The sequence below is a fragment of the Haliotis rufescens genome, unplaced genomic scaffold (assembly GCF_023055435.1).
Source record: "Haliotis rufescens isolate VD_foot unplaced genomic scaffold, xgHalRufe1.0.p SCAF_10, whole genome shotgun sequence".
Taxonomy (NCBI): Eukaryota; Metazoa; Mollusca; class Gastropoda; order Lepetellida; family Haliotidae; genus Haliotis; species Haliotis rufescens.
The window spans coordinates 26,616,127-26,635,591 of NW_025963780.1; the positions used below are offsets into that span (position 1 = coordinate 26,616,127).

The window sequence follows — 19,465 nt, forward strand, 5'->3', positions numbered from 1 at the left end:
TCAGCAAATTACCAGCAGGAAAAGAACTTCCACTAGAAAAATAGAGATATTTAGTATGGTCATAATATTTTATAATCTCTCTTTTTATGTGTTCAACATTTGATATATTCTTGTTTATGCTAGATCTAAAAATAGTTTTCTTAACCAATAATATAATTTCATTAATAGGATTGTTGTTTTTACCTTTTATGCCTAATATAAGATTTTGATTTGAAAACTGTATGGGTACTTGTAATTATGAGAATCCATTTTTCTAGTTTGTGCCATTTATATATTAGAAACAAGTTCTGTAGTTTCAGGTTCGCATTAGGTGAATCAATAGATCTAATTTAAATAAATAATTTCTAACTGATAGTATATTATGTATTATTCTATATTGTAACCATTTCGGATCGATACTTTGGGTTCACTTATTTGAAATGATTTTGAAATTTTTTCGATGACATGCATCAACCAAGTCAGCAAGCCTGACCACCCGATCCCGTTAGTCGCCTCTTAGGACAGGCATAGTCGTCTTTCACGGCACGCATGGGTTTCTGCAAACCTATTCTATCCCGGATCTTCAGGGCTCCCAACTGTTTGCACGTCTAGTATGAGGTAATAAAAACTTCTGGAGAAAACTAACAATGACCTAGTTCGTGACCGTGAAGATCCGGGTTAAAATAATATTCATCAACCCATGCTTGCCGTAAAAGGCTGCTATGCTTAAACATCTCCCTAACCTGAGTATAATCTCACATGTACTCTAAGTTCCGTACTATATTACTTTGCGGAGACATTGAGTATAATTTTTGAGTTGGCATTGTATGCTGCCTGAATGACTTTACACAAATCCCTGCGTCAATGGACCCGTGAAGATCTTCAACAACCCATTCTTGGCGTAAAAGGGCGACAGCGCTTGTCGTAAGAGGCGACTACCGGGATCGGGTGGTCAGGCTCGCTGACTTGGTTGACACATGTCATCGATCCCAATTGCTTGGATCGATGCGCATGATGTAAATCCCTGGATTGTCTGGTCCAGACTCGATTATTTACAGACCGCCGTCATATAGCTGGAATATTGCTGAGTGCGGCGTTAAACAACAAACAAACAAACAAACCTAAGATGAATATGTCCTTTGGCTTGTACTGCCTTTAGGTACAACTAGGAAAACCATTTGGTCCAGAACGCTAATCATGTTCGAATATTAGTAGAACTCCAAAACAAGAGTCTGTTGGAAAGCTTTTCTGTGGCAGTAATCCTTACTGTGTTATTTTCTAGCATTCGGACGTAAATACTGCATGGAGGATGGGAGATGGTACGTCCACCCCGACACTGGAGCCATATGGACCGACTACAGGGCGTGCCCCCTCGTACAGGTACGTAGAGTAGCACAGTGGTAAGAACGTTAGCTCGTAACGCGTTCGATTCCCTATATGAGTACACGTTTGTACTGTTTCTGACAATTATAGGACTGCAGTGATGTTAAGTTGAGCAGGTCTAGTGGTCTGGTGGATACAGCGTCTGCCAAGAGACTGCCTCCGTGATGTTGTGGATAGGGCGCCTGCCCGGTGAAGTCGACGGTTCCATCACTGGCTACGTCATGCCAAAAAGTCTTTTTCGGCTCGGGGGCAGTGCTCTGTGCCTGAGATGGGCATCCATGTTTAATTGCTTATAGCATATAGCACTAGAAACCGCCACGGGCTGGGACTAGTAAAAGGAGCCACACACACAGCGTGTCGCAAAATATGTGCAAAATAATTAATTTTTATTTCATCAGTTTACGGGTGATTTACCATGGACATGTGCGTTATTGTTATTGTCTTTCACACATGGCCCCCTTTATCCTCACTTCGGTAAACTAATTCCAAGGAGGGATCATCATTTGTTTGTTTGTTTGTTGTTAACGTCGCACTCAGCATTATATGACGGCTGTCTGTAAATAATTGAATCTGGACCAGACAATTCAGGGATTGACATAATGAGCATCGATCTACGCAATTGGGACACGATGACATGCATCAACCAAGTCAGCGAGCCTGACCACCCGATCCCGTTATTCGCCTTTTACGACAAGCATCGCCGCCTTTTTACGGCAAGCATGGGTTGCTAAAGACCTATTCAACAAGCATGGGTTGCTAAAGACCTATTCAACAAGCATGGGTTGCTGAAGACCTATTCAACAAGCATGGGTTGCTGAAGACCAGTTCTAATCCGGATCCTCACCCGAATTTTTACTGGGAAGACAAGCATGGGTTGCTGAAGATGCATTTTAACTCGGATCTCCAGGGGGTATTCCAATGTGTTTCGCTCAGATAGATGATGGGTAGAGCTCTTCTCTCCGAGTGGCAACCATTATCTGCAGCTTCTTGAGGATTTTGTCGCTTTCATCTTTAGAGGAAATAGGAACTCCTCCATCCCATTGACGATCACTCGTTGCGTGCTTTTCGATTAAGTATCCTGGATTTGATAAAACCATTAGAAGTAAAATTCTCGTAGTTGAGATGTGTTTCTCAATGTGTTTAGTAAAAGTGCCTCGAACATACTCAGAGAAAGCTGACTGATAAAACATGTACAAAGACAAGCATATAGTAAGTGAGTGAGTTGGGTTTAACGCCGCTTTTAACAGTATTCCAGTTATATCACGGCGTGTCAGCTTAATGTGGGAGGAAAGCCCGAAGTGATGCAGGTTTCAGACGTTTACCACTTCGGTGAAACCCACGAGCACGGGTATGGTGCTGACAAACCTAGAAACATAATCTGGGCGAACCGGGATTCGAACCCACAATTATAGGTTTCTGGCGTGCCCAAGGGACGCAACTCTGCACAGCGAATCGCGGCGCCTTAGACGACTGGGCCACACGTGCCCCCGACAAAAATATAACGACGAATCCGATGAGATAGGGTTGATGTACAAAGATGACGATATAATGACAAAGCCGATGAGATTAACAGAAGAGGATGCAATTAAGTACACTGGAGGTGCAGTGGTGACAAGGTGCTGGCTAGTTTGAAGTTTAAGTTAGTGTCTAGATTCTTCCTTTAGATTTCGATACTGTCTTGATGTTTCCTCTTTTTCCAATGACTGATGTTGATATGGAGAATCTTGGCCAGGAAATATGGTGGTAAGGATTTTTTTATGAAATGTTCCGAAAGGGCAGACTTCATGTCATTTCATGTGATATAACATGTATAACATGAGAAAGCTGACGGATATAACACGTAGAACCGGAGAAAGCTGACTGCTACAACATGTAGGGCAGGAGAAAGCTAGGTTATATAACATTTAGGGATATAACATGTATACTCGGAGAAAATCCTAACGGATCTAACGGAGAAAGCTGACGGATATAACATGTAGAACCGGAGAAAGCTGACGGATATAACGGAGAAAGCTGACGGATATAACATGTAGAACCGGAGAAAGCTGACGGATATAACGGAGAAAGCTGACAGATATAACGGAGAAAGCTGACGCATATAACATGTAGAACCGGAGAAAGCTGGCGGATATAACGGAAAAAGCTGACGGATTTAACATGTCTACCCGGAGAAAACTGACGGAGAAAACGTTAACATTTATACCCGGAGAAAGCTGACGGATATAACATGTTGAACCGGAGAAAGCTGACGGATATAACGGAGAAAGCTGACGGATATAACATGTAGAACCGGAGAAAGCTGACGGATATAACGGAGAAAGCTGACGGATATAACATGTAGAACCGGAGAAAGCTGACGGATATAACGGAAAAAGCTGACGGATTTAACATGTCTACCCGGAGAAAACATGCATACCCGGAGAAAGCTGACGGATATAACGGAGAAAGCTGACGCATATAACATGTAGAACCGGAGAAAGCTGGCGGATATAACGGAAAAAGCTGACGGATTTAACATGTCTACCCGGAGAAAACTGACGGAGAAAACGTTAACATTTATACCCGGAGAAAGCTGACGGATATAACGGAGAAAGCTGACGGATATAACATGTAGAACCGGAGAAAGCTGACGGATATAACGGAGAAAGCTGACGGATATAACATGTATACCCGGAGAAAGCTGACGGATATAACGGAGAAAGCTGACGGATATAACGGAGAAAGCTGACGGATATAACGGAGAAAGCTGACGGATATAACATGTAGAACCGGAGAAAGCTGACGGATATAACGGAGAAAGCTGACGGATATAACATGTATACCCGGAGAAAGCTGACGGATTTAACGGAGAAAGCTGACGGATATAACGGAGAAAGCTGACGGATATAACGGAGAAAGCGCACCCATGCAAACTGTCGAGCAGGAGAGCTGAACAAAAACAACAGTGACACGTCATTGCCCGAACTTACAATCCAAAACACTTTTTGAAAGCTAGACTGTTGTAGAATTTATAGAAAATGACATGCTTGTTGATCAGAGTTATTTTCAAGGTTTTTCTGTATATCACAATACGGTTAAGGCTTACTTCATTCTTATAAAGTAGTGTATATTGCCACTTTAGCTTTTGTATGATAACGTGTTTTCATCTTATCACGATAACGTCTTTACTTTTTTTCTTGGTCTGGGGAATTTTAGAACTTCTGTATGGAAACCTACAGGGAAAGTCTTACATAAACTTTATTCAAACTAAATTTACACAATCAAGTTGTCGTACCGCATTTTCCAGTCGTCGACGCATTTAGTGAAATGCCATCTGATCTGAAATAGATTTCAATACTTGAATTGTGTTTTTCCCTAATTGATCCATACGTAAACATCACTCAAGTAATAGCTTCGGGGAATGGAAAAACATCGTTCACAAATATATGTTCTTTGATATTATTAGATTTTCGGTCTTTGACTTTTAACGAAATTACTAATCGTTGGATCTGGTCTTCGATAAAGACAATTATTAATATTACAGACCTAGACGACAGAGCTGTTTTGTTTCATGTCGTTTTAAGGGAATAACATTAACAAGATGACACAGAAGACACTCTTAAAGTCATCCGTGGACTTTTAGTTTATTGCCAATCATACAGGTAGATAGTGTAACAGGTAATGGCGATTCTTGTATTAAAATAAATACCCATTTTAAAAATGAAATTGAAAATAATGTTTATGCAGTTCTTATCGCCTGTTATTGGAGCTCCCAGTTGTACCTGAATGTATTCTGATCTCTGATTCTGATTGTATATTGGTTTTATCTATGTAAGATTAATAGATATATGTGAGGATGCCGTTAAATGTGGTTTGGTGAGATTAAATGAGATTTTCGTTGTGTTCAAGATTAGTTCACATGCAGAGCGACGTGCTTGCTTGCGCTATGCCACGCGACTTCCACTGACTCGGAGAAAAGCGTGCGGTTTTTTGCTTTGAAGCGGGGTATAAAGGATGTATTCTGCCGTTCAGAAATCCACGCGCAGCCTGACCTGCTCGTGGCGGGGTAAATTAGTTTTATTTCCCCCGCTGAGAAATTTAGTCCCCTTCAAGGCGGGGTACACAGTATTTTATCAAGATCACATGGACCAATCAGATCTCATCATTCTGACATGGAGGTATGATAATTAAAATCTATTTGTCCGAAAACGTGTGCATGTGTCCTTCAAAAACAGGCAAACTTTAAAAAACTGTAACAATTTCGTGTGCTTTATTGGAATCCCAAATATATACATCGTGTGCTCAAACTGTCCCAGATATCAATACTCTCGGATAATGTGTTCTACATGTACATATAACACATAGGACAGTGACAAGGTTCAAGCTTGCAGACAATAATTCTCACGGCTTCGGCATACCTTGTATATATATACAGAAAATTTCATGCAAAGCAATTGACCAATCAGCTACTTACTTTTCACGTAAGAAGGTTACGTGAACAGCTGATCATGAAAACTTCAGAACAGTATGCCAAAACTGATCAGAACTGTATGCCAAAACTGAACAGGGGACGTACAGTACTGTAAGAATGAAGGGAACTAAGCTTTAAGTGAGTATTTTCGGCCCAGTAGAGGGGTGTTCCCTGAGCAGAGACTAAGACCATGCTAGAGTGAGTGAGTGAGTGAGTGAGTATGGTTTTACGCCGCTTTTAGCAATATTCCAGCAATATCACGGCGGGGGACACCACAAATGGGCTTCACACATTGTACCCATGTCGGGAATCGAACCCGGGTCTTCGACGTGACGAGCGAACGCTTTAACCATTAGGCTACCCGACCGCCCCCATACTTGAGTGAAATACTGAGAGATTGATTTGAGCCTGCTACGCCGAGTTGGTACTGCTATCCCGCTGAGATCCCATGCCCGCAGTTTAACATTGATACCGCACTCATATCAGATACAGTATACTGACTCCGAGCCGACCTGTTTTATCCCCATCTTAAAACGTCTTTTGGTATGACCTGGCCGGGGGTGGGACCACTGTCACTCCGCTCACCGGGCAGACGAGTGAGTGAGTGAGTGAGTATGGGTTTACGCCGCTTTTTGCAATATTCCAGCAATATCACCGCGGGGGGGGGGGGGGGGGACCAGAAATGGGCTTCACACATGTCGGGAATCGAACCCGGGTCTTCGGCGTGACGAGCGAACGCTTTAACCACTAGGCTACCCGACCGCACCGCACCCCCCCCCCCCCCCCCCCCCCGGGCGGACGAATATAGCATCAATGCATTGTCGAGGTGCTCAGACCTTCACCACTGACCCTCAATAAAACCTCACATGTCAAGAATGCACCTCTCTATGTTTGTTATTTACGCGGCACTCCGGCAATATGACCGCCATATCACGGCGGTCTCTAAATAATCCAGCCGGGACCACGCAAGTAAGTGATTGACATTATGAGCATCGATCAACCTAATTGGGATATTACGCCTCTTACGTTGGATGGCCCAGTTGCCAAGATTCGAGGTACAGTTGCGTCGTTTAGACAAACAGGATCCGCTGATAGCGAGTTCGAAGCCCAGATTTGTCATGGTCATGAGTGAAAGTTTTCAACTGTATTTCCGTGCTTGTGGATTTCACCCGCCTACGACCTTCATCACTTCTTTCATTCAGCACTAAACTTATGCGCCGTAAAAGAACTGTTATACTTTCCAAAGCAGCGTTCAAGCAATATCACCCATTCATTTGATATTAACAGGAGTCATTGCGCAGATATACCTGTATTTCAGAACGAGCTAAGCGTGATACTGCTCTACATCTCGGGCTACGCAGCCTCACTGGTCCTCTGCCTCATCAGCATTGTCGTCTTCAACCTGTTCAGGTGAGCTTTAGTTCGAGTCGACTTTATATAATTTAAAATTTAAACCATACATTTATATACCGCAGGTATGCAGGTACTAGTATCTGCTCAAATGCGGTTTTATTTTCTCCCCGACCATTGGATCCGTTTGCATTCCAGTTGTCATTCTCAACTCCCTGGGGAGTATACAACCCAAGCTGCCCTGGGGCGCTAGAAGGTTTTTACATTCACCTCACATATCGCGATCGGGTACCCGTTTCCTGCTGGGTGAACAGAGGCACATTTAAACTAAGTCACTTGCCCAGGTGATACCACGGGTTTTGACACTTGTGTTTCTGGTAGATGCACGTATTCGAGTTTCCACCATCTGGTCATCTGCCATCGGACGAGTGGGTTCTTTTGAGTGCACAGGGTGTATGTACTGTACGCTAGGGGCAGTGGCGACACTGTAAAGACCTGTAAACATTGTAGGTCCCGAGGCTGAATAACAACCTGGTGACGAGCAGGATACGATCTCAGCACCTGGCGCTTGCTAGCATGGCGCATTTGACCGCTTGCCCACTCTTGTCTGTTTGTTGCAATTACCTCTCTGTTCACCATTATTATAAATTGTAGGCTTATCACGAGGGGAGTACAGTTTGATGTATCGTACGGTACACGGCAACACATGCGGTACATCAAACCGATACCCAATGGGATAAGCCGAAAATATATCTTACCCGCATGTTTATCATTACCGCAATTTAGAAACATTTAGAAACAAACGGAGAATGATATGAGAAACGTCTTTTTGCCAGATTGACAGATGCCTTTTGTTTATCTTTAGGCTCTGTGTATCACGTACATCTAAAATCAATGTTAATATACATTACGCGGCGCAATTTCTCTGTAAGGAGCTTGGATCGGAGAGATGGGACAGAGAAATGTATGTTTGTTGCCAGGACGTGGCGTGGTGCATGGAAGTTTATCGAATCGTCATTTACCAACTATGTTCTTGTATTATACATGTAAGGGAAGATACAGATTGAGTTATGACACTTTCATCGTGACGTCCCTCACAGATATACCCCTTCATTATAACATATCATTTTGCACGTCAACGTCCAAGAATAATCAATCTCGGTTATTTACCAAAAATATTCCATTGGGCGTGAAAGGCAAAATAATTATGAAAATTATATAAATGGATCACTGAAAATCAAAATCAGCATTACACAAGCAATAACGGAGTTTGTCATATGTCTTGATTCGCCACTCACACAAGCAATAACGGAGTTTGTCATACGTCTTGAGTTAAACTGCTAAACAGCTGTGGGGGTAAAGTTGCCTCCCTTAGGTACCAGGATCCGCTTCGCGTTAATCTGAGTTTGCCTCCGATCTCTGCCCATGGTCGTAGGTTGCATCAAAGAGGTAACCGTCTGTGACCTGCGCCACTTTGGTCTTTCCTCCGGTATCCCATAATGACATGCTAAACCCACTCAGTCACTCACTCATTTCAAATATAACATCACCTACAGACAGCTGAAGTGCAACCGAGTGACCCTCCATCAGCATCTGTTTGTGTCGTACATCCTGACGGGGTTGCTGTGGATCATCAACTACACCGAGGTGGCCATGAAGCAAGCCGTCATCCAAGACAACCCGGTAAGTCCAACATCCGTGTTCACAGACCTGTGAGGATCCGGGTTAGAAGAGGTCTTCAGCAACCCATGCTTGCCGTAGGAAGCGACTAACGGGATAGGGTGGTCAGGCGCGATGACTTGGTTGATGCATGTCATCGTATCCCATTTGTGTAGATCGATGCTTATGATGTCAATCACTTGATTGTCTGGTCCAGACTCGATTATTTACAGACCAAAGTCATATAGCTGTTATATTGCTGAGTGGGGCGTTAAACAGCAAACAAACAAACCAAGTCCACAAGTCACATGTGCACACTCATCGAAGACTGAAACATTTAACCTTAGACTTTGTACTATATAAAGCTATAAAGGTCGTTTTAGTGAGACTGGACTCAGTATACTACATGGTGTTTCGTTCGTGTATACAGATATTTTGAAGACGTTCCTCGTTATCAAACACCAGTCCTTGAATCATCCAAAGTGTTTTTTTACTTGTCATTTCTGGGGAAGTGTTGATGGCAGCTTTTCACTGTTGAGTTGTCACCTTTAAAAGTTGTCTTATAACTTACCTGTCTCTGTTTAACTCTGTTGGAATTAATTTAAAAAATGAACAATCTTAAAATCAGATCTCAGTGCTCGCTATCGCTACACAAAGATCTGAGGACATTCCAATACAGGTCACGTCACTTTCACTTTGACCAACCAATGAAATGACTAACAGGAAGTCGACATTAACCAATCAGAAGCAGCTTCATCTAGCTTTACGGATTTAGTTTCAAACTGGCGACTTTTGTATGTATTTTGTTATTGACTCAAAATTTGATAACTGAGCAAACGAAAATTCTGAAATGTCAAATAGATGGCTGAGATTGTATGGCAGTACTTTCCGCGGGCTATGGGAAGTCCCTTCTGTATCAAATGCTTATCCATTGAAAGGCGAGAAAGACGATAGCTACGCGAGTACACGATGTGTGACTGTTAACCTTTGATAAATGGACGGGGGCACGGGTGGCCGAGTCGTCTAAGGCGCCGCGATTCGCTGCGCAGAGTTGCATCCCTTGGGCACGCCAGAAACCTATGATTGTGGGTTCGAATCCCCGTTCGCTCCGATTATGTTTCTAGATTTGTCAGCACCGTACCCGTGCTCGTGGGTTTCACTGAAGTGGTAAGGTCTAAGACCTGCATCTTCGGAATTTCCTCCCACATTAAGATGACACGCTGTGATATAACTGGAATACTGTCAAAAGCGGCGTTAAACCCAGCTGACTCACTTCCTCACTTGCCTTTGCAGCTAGCGTAAACTAGTGACGTCTTAAAGTCTATTAGGTTTAATAAAAACGTCTTTTTGAGTGTTTACATGATAAGTATTTAATGCGGAATACAAACCAGTTGACTCAGATCACCCAATGTAGCAAAGCAATTGCAAGATAGAATTTCGAATTTGAAATATTGAATGTGTTTAAAATTAATGCTTTTAATGTTTAAATACAGTATGATATACAAGAACACTGGCACGTTACTTTTCTCCTTCAAAGTATCTGGCAAGGGCAGTAGACTACATGTAAGTCATACATCGTTAACTTCAAGCTTCGAATAATCACACATTTGTTTCTTAATGGCATGTAACGATACGATTCGCTCTCCCCTGTGCCCTTCTCAGTCAAGGAAACCTTTAAATACTCTATAAATATTCCCCACGGTCCATCATGTTTACATAGGCCAGTTTATGGGATTTCCCGGAGGGAACTTCACTCTCAGCGTATAAAGGAGTTTATTTTGTGTGTTGGCCCGTGGCCACATCCAGCGTTTCATGTTGGCATGCCGCTGGCATGTATACATATTTCGTTATTGCAGGCCGCATGCGGAACATTTCCAAGATTGATTTTTATGGTTCAAAAGAATTTCTCATTTTTTCGTCTTGTGGACTTTAGAAGGAGGTTGTTTTTTAGCCAAGGAGGTAGAAAATACAGCCAATCAGATAAACATGTATGGAAATAGAGGCCAGAGTCTATTGTTCGATTCCGAGCACGTGTTTATGAATCAAAATTATCGGTTCAATCTTTACGCAAGCCCATTAGGACTATATTGGTATTTTTTTCTCCTTTAAAAGTCGTAATTACGAGAATAAAGTTGTAAGTACGTGAAAAAAGTAGTTATTACGAGAAAAAATAGTTATAATAAGATTCTATCTATTGCTTTGTCAATATATTACTGTGATTTTCATCATCATTGTGAAAGTCGTAATTACGACTTTTTTCTCGTAATTACGAGCTTTGAAAAGTAATTACGAGATGGGCTATGAACCAAATCATAGTACCAAACATCTTAAAATACATAGGCGTTACAAGCGATGGGTGATGAAAACAATAATAAATCATCATATGATGACACCAATTTGACGAAGTGTTTTCGTCATCTAACCATTATTCTTTAAATACGAAACGTCAAATCACACCAGCTTCTTGCGTTATGTCATACGTTTGCATTGTGAAATTGCAAGGTTAGCTTTGAATGATTGGTTGGTTGGTTTGTTTATTTAACGCCGCACTCAGCAATATTCCAGCTATATGACGGCAGTCTGTAAATAATCGAGTCTGGACCAGACAATCCAGCGATTAATATCATGAGCATCGATCCACGCAATTGGGATCGATGACATGCATCAACCAAGTCAGCGAGCCTGAACACCCGATCCCGTAAGTCGCCTTTTACGACAAGCATAGTCGCCTTTTACGGCAAGCATGGGTTGCTGAAGACCTATTCTACCCCGGAATCTTCACGGGTCTAGCTTTGAATGTACAAATTATATCTATATGTGACAACTGGTATCACCTTGCAGGTGTGGTGTCGTGTGTTGCACGTGTTCACGCAGTACATAACCATATGCAACTACTTCTGGATGCTTTGCGAGGGCTTCTATCTCCACACACTCATCGCCCTCGCCTTCACCAAGGAGAAGAAGCTGTTGTGGATTTGCATCATATTTGGCTGGGGTAGGTCACAGAGTGAGTGAGTGAGTGAGTGAGTGAGTTGGGTTCAACGCTGCTTTTAACATTAATCCAGTTATATCATGGCGTGTCGGCTTAATTTAGATGTTTACCACTTTGATGAAACCCACGTGTAGGGTATGGTGATGACAAAACCAGAAACGTAATCGGGTCGAACAGGGATTCGAACCCAGGATCATAGGTTTCTGTCGTGCCAAAGTGCATGTATTAAAACCATCGAGACACGACGTATGTAATTGCTATACAACTGCCGCCTTAATTGTGTGTGTGTATACAAAAGGTTAAAGTGGACAAGTGGTTACAATAGATCACACGACAAGACAAGCTCAGCTAACATGCACACTAGGCACATGCAGCACATTCAAATATTTTTGAAGGATAAACACTAATGTGAAATAATACCTTCTTTAGGTCTATTTTCACACATACAACAGGATGCTTTGACAACTCTTCAATATGAAACAAAAGGCTCTGCCTTTAATAAGTTGGATGACATTTACTCGTAGATCGTCAATGCTTTCTCGATGTTTCAACGAAAGAAATTCCATTGGCGTAAAAGGCAAGATTGCGGTGAAAATAATATGAATAGATCACTGAAAATCAGTGAATGCGCGGGGTGTCCATGCTTTCAGTGAGTGAGTGAGTGAGTATGGTTTTACGCCGCTTTTAGCAATATTCCAGCAATATCACCGCGGGGGACACCAGAAATGGGCTTCACACATTGTACATGTTTACAGTGAGTTCAGCTCAGTAAAGTTTAGTGTCACCAATATGACCTTTTTCATTTAATCGAGACATTTTCTTGAGCGTTCGTCGTCACACCGAAGACCTGGGTTCGACTTCCCACATGGGTACAATGTGTGACGTTGTCCCTAGCCGTGATATTGCAGGAATATCGCTAAAAGCGGCGTAAAACAATACTCACTCACTCACAGTGAGTACATACATTCTTAGCGTACATACTTCTCTATATGTTTCTTTTGGCAGTGAGTATATTACGTGTAATTCGTATGGAATAAAAAGTTATGGCTACCACTATGTACAATGCTATACTAAATGCTATCAAACCCTTTTATTTCAGTTTTCCCAATATTTCCAACTTTAATATATGCGTGCCTTCGTGGAACCAGTGATGTTGACAACGTCAAGTAAGTGCATTCGCCTCCATTCAGAACCACTCGTGTCACTTCAGAAACAAGCCGAATGACGACTCGTGCGCTGCTCATGGCCATGTGTAGCTCACCTGACTGAAAACAAGTCTTATGTTGGAGCCTGTTTGTTCGGCATGAGGTATAAACATTTTCTCCTCAGAAACCACTAGTGCTGTACCAATTTGACTGAAACTACATACTTCTTCTAACCAATGTCGACAACTCAATTTGTTCAAAAGGTTCTTGTCCCATTTATATGTGACCGCCACAGCAGCCACATTGAAAATGCAAGTTATGGTTTGGTCTTTTAAAATACAATATTTTCCAAATTTTCGGAGTTATTTTTGCAAAATTTAAAAACGTAACCTTTGCTGAACGTTTCCCTTTTGACCTTGCTTTTAAATTGTCTCAAAATGATTATTTGACAGACTGAAGGGAAGAACTTTGGTATGTATGGTTCTGATGATGATGATGACGTCATATTTTGTTCAAATCATTAAAAAAATCATTTGTTTTCTCACTATTCTGCTGAAAGTTTTTTTTAATGTCAATGCGGCTGAGTTTGGTTTACATATCCAGGTGAGCTACAGTGTCGCTTGGTATCATCTTCGAGCAAACGGATGAAGCGAAACTAATCGTCAATGTGTTGCACGACTTCCATCAACAAAAGATTAGATACATGTCAATAAAACTAAGGAGGAATTCGTGATCCAGTACCTATAATCAAACGCACGTTGTGGTCGGTTCGTCGTGTTGTCGCGCACAATATTGATCGCTAGGGAGACGAGGTGTCTTGCAGGGTAGTGGTGAGAAGTGACGAATGTGTCCGCCACCTGATCATGAAGCTCACTGTAGGTTAAGTGTTGCTGTCCGTTGGCTGACTATCCACTGGTGATCATAACTGGGCTGGGGAATTATTCTGAAGACGTAACCGCATTGACAAAGGGATCAGATTTGGTTGTCAACAAATTATAGGACAAACTCTTTCCGTAATCATTCGAAATCTCTGCTAAAATCAAAGTCCATTGTACGATGCCTAATATATCGTAAGCGTGTCTGGCGATACATACCAACCATGCACGTTGTGTCGATGGCGGGTGCTGTCGGCAGGGCAGGTCAATGCTGACCATTTTCGCGAACACCTGGTCTCATCACTAATTTTCAGTGGTCCATTCATATAATTTCCACAGCTATTTGCCCTATAAGCCAAGGGTGGAATCTGTTTCGGCAGAAAATCTAGGCTGGTTCTTCTCTTGCATAGATCATTTAAATTTTGAGTCACTGTTAGGTAGTCATGATACCAGGTGTTCGCTAAAAAGGCGGGGATATCCTGCCCTTCCAGAGGCACACGTCACAAACACATGCAGAGGCGAATCAATTGTTCACCTGAAAAAAAATCCCGATATGTTACAAGTCAAACTAGGAAATTGCATTTGATGTTATTTTTTTGTCCCTGATGAGTCAGAATATAGAAACGTCTTCCACATGACTTCCGTTAAACCTTTAAAAAGTGTTACTGAGGCCTTGAATAGTGTAAACCCTGATCGAACACCTTTTGAGCAAGAGTCGTATGACACTCATTGAAATTACTTCGCTAAAGTCTGGCAACGAACCCGGGACCTTCCACACTTCGGGCAGGCGCTCTACCACTTGACCACGGAAGCCATCCGTCTCTTACGACAAGCATATAGTCGCCTCCTACGACACGTTTTAAAGTGAATTTCCTTTTTCAGGTGCTGGTTATTCGAGTCCTCGATGATGTGGGCTGTGATTGGTCCTGTAGTGCTCTCCTTGGTGGTGGGTATCCTTTATACACAAACATACATCTTAGTGAGTTAGGGTGTGTGGGAGGACACGGGTGGCCCAGTCGTCTAAGGCGCCGCGATTCGCTGTGCAGAGTTGCGTCCCTTGGGCACGCCAGAAACCTATGATTGTGGGTTCGAATCCCGGTTCGCCCCAGTTATGTTTCTAGGTTTGTCAGCACCATACCCGTGCTCGTGGGTTTCACCGAAGTGGTAAACGTCTTAGACCTGCATCACTTCGGGCTTTCCTCCCACATTAAGCTGACACGCCGCGATATAACTGGAATACTGTTAAAAGCGGCGTTAAACCCAACTCACTCACTCACTCACTCCACTTTCATGCATATTCATCATGCACATACGTCATACATACCATTCATAAATTACCCAGTCATGGTATACATGCATTTCTTTAATATACGTCATAAATTACACAATTGACTTGCCTTTGCATGCGTTTGATCCGCGTGCGGTGGGTGACAATGATTCATGGGCACATACTCATGACGTTGTCGAATAGCACAAAATGTACGATTTCCTGCTGCTTGTATTTACTGCAATTTATATACATGATGTACATATACACGACATACGTGTTTAAATGTACATATATACGAGGGACGTTCAATAAGTTTTGCAACTTCAATATAAGACCAAGTCGCAGAATATCTTTTGCACTTTTATTTTTCAATATAATCTCCATTCACCTCAATACACTTATTCCATTTGCCCTTCAAGCTTTTAATACCACTTTTATAGAAATCCGCAGATTGGGCCTCTTACCACGCCTCTTTATGTCCTCGTCACAATAGTCACTGGGGGCTAAGCCTGGGCTGTACAGTTAAATCACCCACCCTACAGCCCAGACTTAGCCCCTAGTGACTATTTCTTGTTCCGGCAAAAGAAAGCTGCCCTACGTTGAAGACGCTTCCAGGATGACGAGGACATAAAGGCCGCCAAAGAGGCGTGGTTAGAGGGCCAATCTGCGGATTTCTATAAAAGTGGTATTAAAAGCTTGAAGGACAAATGGAATAAGTTCATTGAGGTGAATGGAGATTATATTGAAAAATAAAAGTACAAAGATATTCTGCGACTTGGTCTCATATTGAAGTTGCAGAACTTATTGAACGTCCCTCGTATATATATGCTGATATTAGAGGTCTTAAGTAAACGACTGTATGTCATCGACCGCAGTATGTCCTATATCTAGGACCTGTAAAATTGATTCCAAAGATAGTTCAGTACATTTATTCAGTTTAGAAACCGTTTCCGCTTTTGACATTTACAGTCAAGTATTACAGTCGTCCACGGTGCTTCAGTTGTTATCAAACACAGATGTCGTAAACGTTGATCTGAGAGTCTTCTTTCACATCCATAAGCCCCTGATCAATACCTCGCCTATTGATGGAATGAAGCACGCCGATCTAGCTGGGATTACAGCGGAAGGACTTCTTTACTAACTCATCAATCAGAAAGGAACCAAAATGATAGAGACACTATAGAAAGAGATATCTAATTAACCGCTGAAGTAATGGTGATTAAATTTGTTTGGGGGCTCTAGATTTATCCTATTATTTTGTTCCAAAAGTTCAGACTTTACAGATACTAATCCCCAGTGAATGAGACGATGTTTTCAGTTTCACTAGCAAGGATGCTGTGTCCTCGTTACGAGCCAATTTAGCAAGAATTTTGCAGAAAAAAAATTAAATTGAAAATCAAATTTATCTCGAGGAGACCGCGAGTCCAGCGATAAGGTGATAGTTTTAAAAGTCAGCTCCTTCAAACATTGAGGATCCGTGATACTGATTCTTAATGTTTTACGTTTACAAATCTGTTTAGCTTTCATTACCCAATGGCTTTGGGACAGTATCTTTATTTAAGATCGTAAGCAAAAGTTGGAACAAGTTTGAATACTTGATATCTTTTATCAGACAATATGTTATCTGTGTGATTTTGTTGTCATTTATTCTTACTGATAGGTCACTTTATATCTCATCTGTAAACAATTGAAAAGATTATAAAACAAAGTGAGTTTTTTAACTTTTCCATGATAAAGTTAGTTATTGCTTTTCATTGATCATGAATGTGCAATGGCCACCAATACAGAGTTTTCAATTCATCCCAATTTCATTTCAGGTCAATCTTTCATTTCTGGTGAATATTCTACGTATCCTTTGTTCCAAACTACGTGCCTTCAACTCAAGTGAAAACCACCAGAATAGGTACGTCATGTCGCCTTTTATTTGCTCGTTTTTCATATCGTCTAGCAACCAGTGATTCTGTAAACCTCTTAATATACTCAATATTTCTAAAAGCTTGGAATGTACTAAATCACTTTTTTAATTATTTTTTTTATTTTAACGCCTCACTCAGCAATATTCCAGTTGTATGACGGCGGTAAAATAATCAAGTCAGGAGCATGCAATCCGGTGATTAATATTGCGAGCATCAGGGTACGATGATACGAAATCAACCGAACCAGATAACGCGATCCATTTGCTTGCCTCTTACGACCAGCATAGGTTGCTGTTGACCAGTTCTAAACCGGAATCCCCCTCTAGTGTGTTCTGTCTTGTGCTGTCATTGAAGTGTTTCAAGATCGGCTCCTAACGATATGATGGAATCATGTTCGGGTGCGATGATAACATCATCATAGTGTCCACCATGTGACAAGAGGGATGACTTCAACTATTCAAATATAATAGGTCCCGTTATGTCGAGCTCCAGACTTGTGTTTCTACATTTCACAACTTATGAAATACAATGAAGCGTGGTCTTTCAACGACTCTTACACAAGATGTGTTTGATAAGGGTACAGGGCCTTAGTAAAGCTTTCAAAAGTATTATGGTAGACATGTGGAGGACATTTCAAAATAAGTACGAAATGATGTACGGGCGATGACTGATATAGCTCGCATAACAGATGTGGGATATCCATACTTATCACAGTCTCGAAGGAGCGATCGGTGGCGAATGTTCCGATAACTGATTCGTGGCCAAATTCAAAGCCCAGTTATAACCAGTAAGGTCAACACGATTAAAACAACATGTCTTTTTCATACAATGATCAAACCATTTTGTGGTTTTTTCGGATTCGTTGATGCCAAATCCAAATTTGTTTTTTTAATCATTGTAGCGGTTTTATGGCTTGTTTGAAAAGCCATATACGAGGAAGATGACAGCTTAAAGACTGAACCATACGACTGACAGAGCACCAGACACTGGGTCGCTGCAGAATGTTTCATAACTTGATAATTTGATCACAGAACTAAGAGGAATTCCGTACAATCTTCCACAGAGAATGAGTGGTGTTCGCAAGTATGGTGAAGGAGAAAATAGAGATATGAAATGTGAACATTACACGGAAAAATACAAGCGACGAAACTCTTTCCATATTCGCAAGAACAGAAATCTGCGTTGTATTATGAAATGAAATAGAACTGTTAACTTAATGTAGCCTTTTATTAAGTTATGAAAATGTGTATATAAAATTATAATGTATATGAACCATAACAGTTATCTTTATCAAATATAATAAATAAATGTTTGTAGATACGTTTAAGCGACAAATCCAATTCCCCATTTATCACAAATTTCTGCCAAAAAGAGACGCGTTTGTTGGCGAAAATGTTCCCGTATCCTGTCCCACCAGTGGCAACCGTCACAAACACATGCAAAGGCATGTCATATGTTTGGTTGAAAAAGGATACGGGAACATTTAGTACAAGTCAGAATGGGGAATTGCATCTGACACCATTTCTTATCATCCAAAACTGGCTCCCACAGGAGATATGGCTTGGATGAAATCAAGCGATATCTACACTGTATATATCGCTGCAATGAAATTACATCACAATGCTTTGCAGACCATTGTGACATCACTGGTTACCATGACGTCACAATCAAATGACATCACTAATGACTCTGCTACTGAAGCTGTTAGCAGTACTTTTTACACTGAAGACACTGCTAATTACTGTCTACTAATTGAAAAAGTTGAAAGAATGATGTTGGATGATAAATACAATCTCACCCTCGTGAGTTTTGATATCAAATATATCAACACTCGTTGATAAAAGTGGCAAAAATCCTCGGCAAGCCTCGGAATTTTTCCACTTTTATCAACTCGTGTTGATATATTTGATATCAAAAGACACTCGGGTGAGATTCTCTATTTGTCACTAATGCGTCAAACTTACAATTGGAAATGCCCTCCACATGTCTACCATAAAACGTTTTGAAAGCTTTACTCATTCGATGTTGTAACCTTATCAAATAACTTCTGTGTAAGAGTCGTACGGCGCTCTTTTAAATCGTGGAGGAAAAAGCATCCCCGATTGGCCTTAAAAGTTGTGAAATGTAGACTCCAAGAGCTGGAGCTGCAGGAATATTGCTCCACATAAAGATAAAGTTGACTGTTGGAAAGTTGAAGCCATCCCTCTTGTCATACAGTCTTGTGGAGAGTTCTGTGTCAATAAATAGTAATGATGATAAACGTGGCAAGGTAGAAGAGGTAGGATCAGTCAGTTTACTTGGAAGAGGAGTTATTGACTATCTCTTTGAAGGTCAGGCCTATACGTACTTAGGGATGAAGATTAGGGATGAACTCCAGAATGCCAATTTCAAGGACAAACTTCCGGCAGAGTACAAATGTGGACTTAAGAAAATCTAGAGTTCAGAG

At 41.4% G+C, this 19,465-nt stretch overlaps 1 protein-coding gene across 5 annotated transcripts in view; it reads left to right on the plus strand.

Annotated features, from left to right (window-relative positions):
- The window catches only part of LOC124151962 (calcitonin receptor-like), a 216,162-nt gene that overhangs the window by 188,928 nt on the left and 7,769 nt on the right, over nt 1-19,465 (plus strand). For all 5 annotated transcript variants that reach the window (XM_048388942.1, XM_048388937.1, XM_048388949.1 and 2 more), the window contains exons 4-10: nt 1,262-1,359; nt 7,131-7,222; nt 8,719-8,845; nt 11,663-11,816; nt 12,913-12,979; nt 14,716-14,779; nt 16,921-17,006. In XM_048388942.1, coding sequence (XP_048244899.1) covers nt 1,262-1,359; nt 7,131-7,222; nt 8,719-8,845; nt 11,663-11,816; nt 12,913-12,979; nt 14,716-14,779; nt 16,921-17,006 — 688 coding nt within the window. The remainder of the gene's footprint in view (nt 1-1,261; nt 1,360-7,130; nt 7,223-8,718; nt 8,846-11,662; nt 11,817-12,912; nt 12,980-14,715; nt 14,780-16,920; nt 17,007-19,465) is intronic.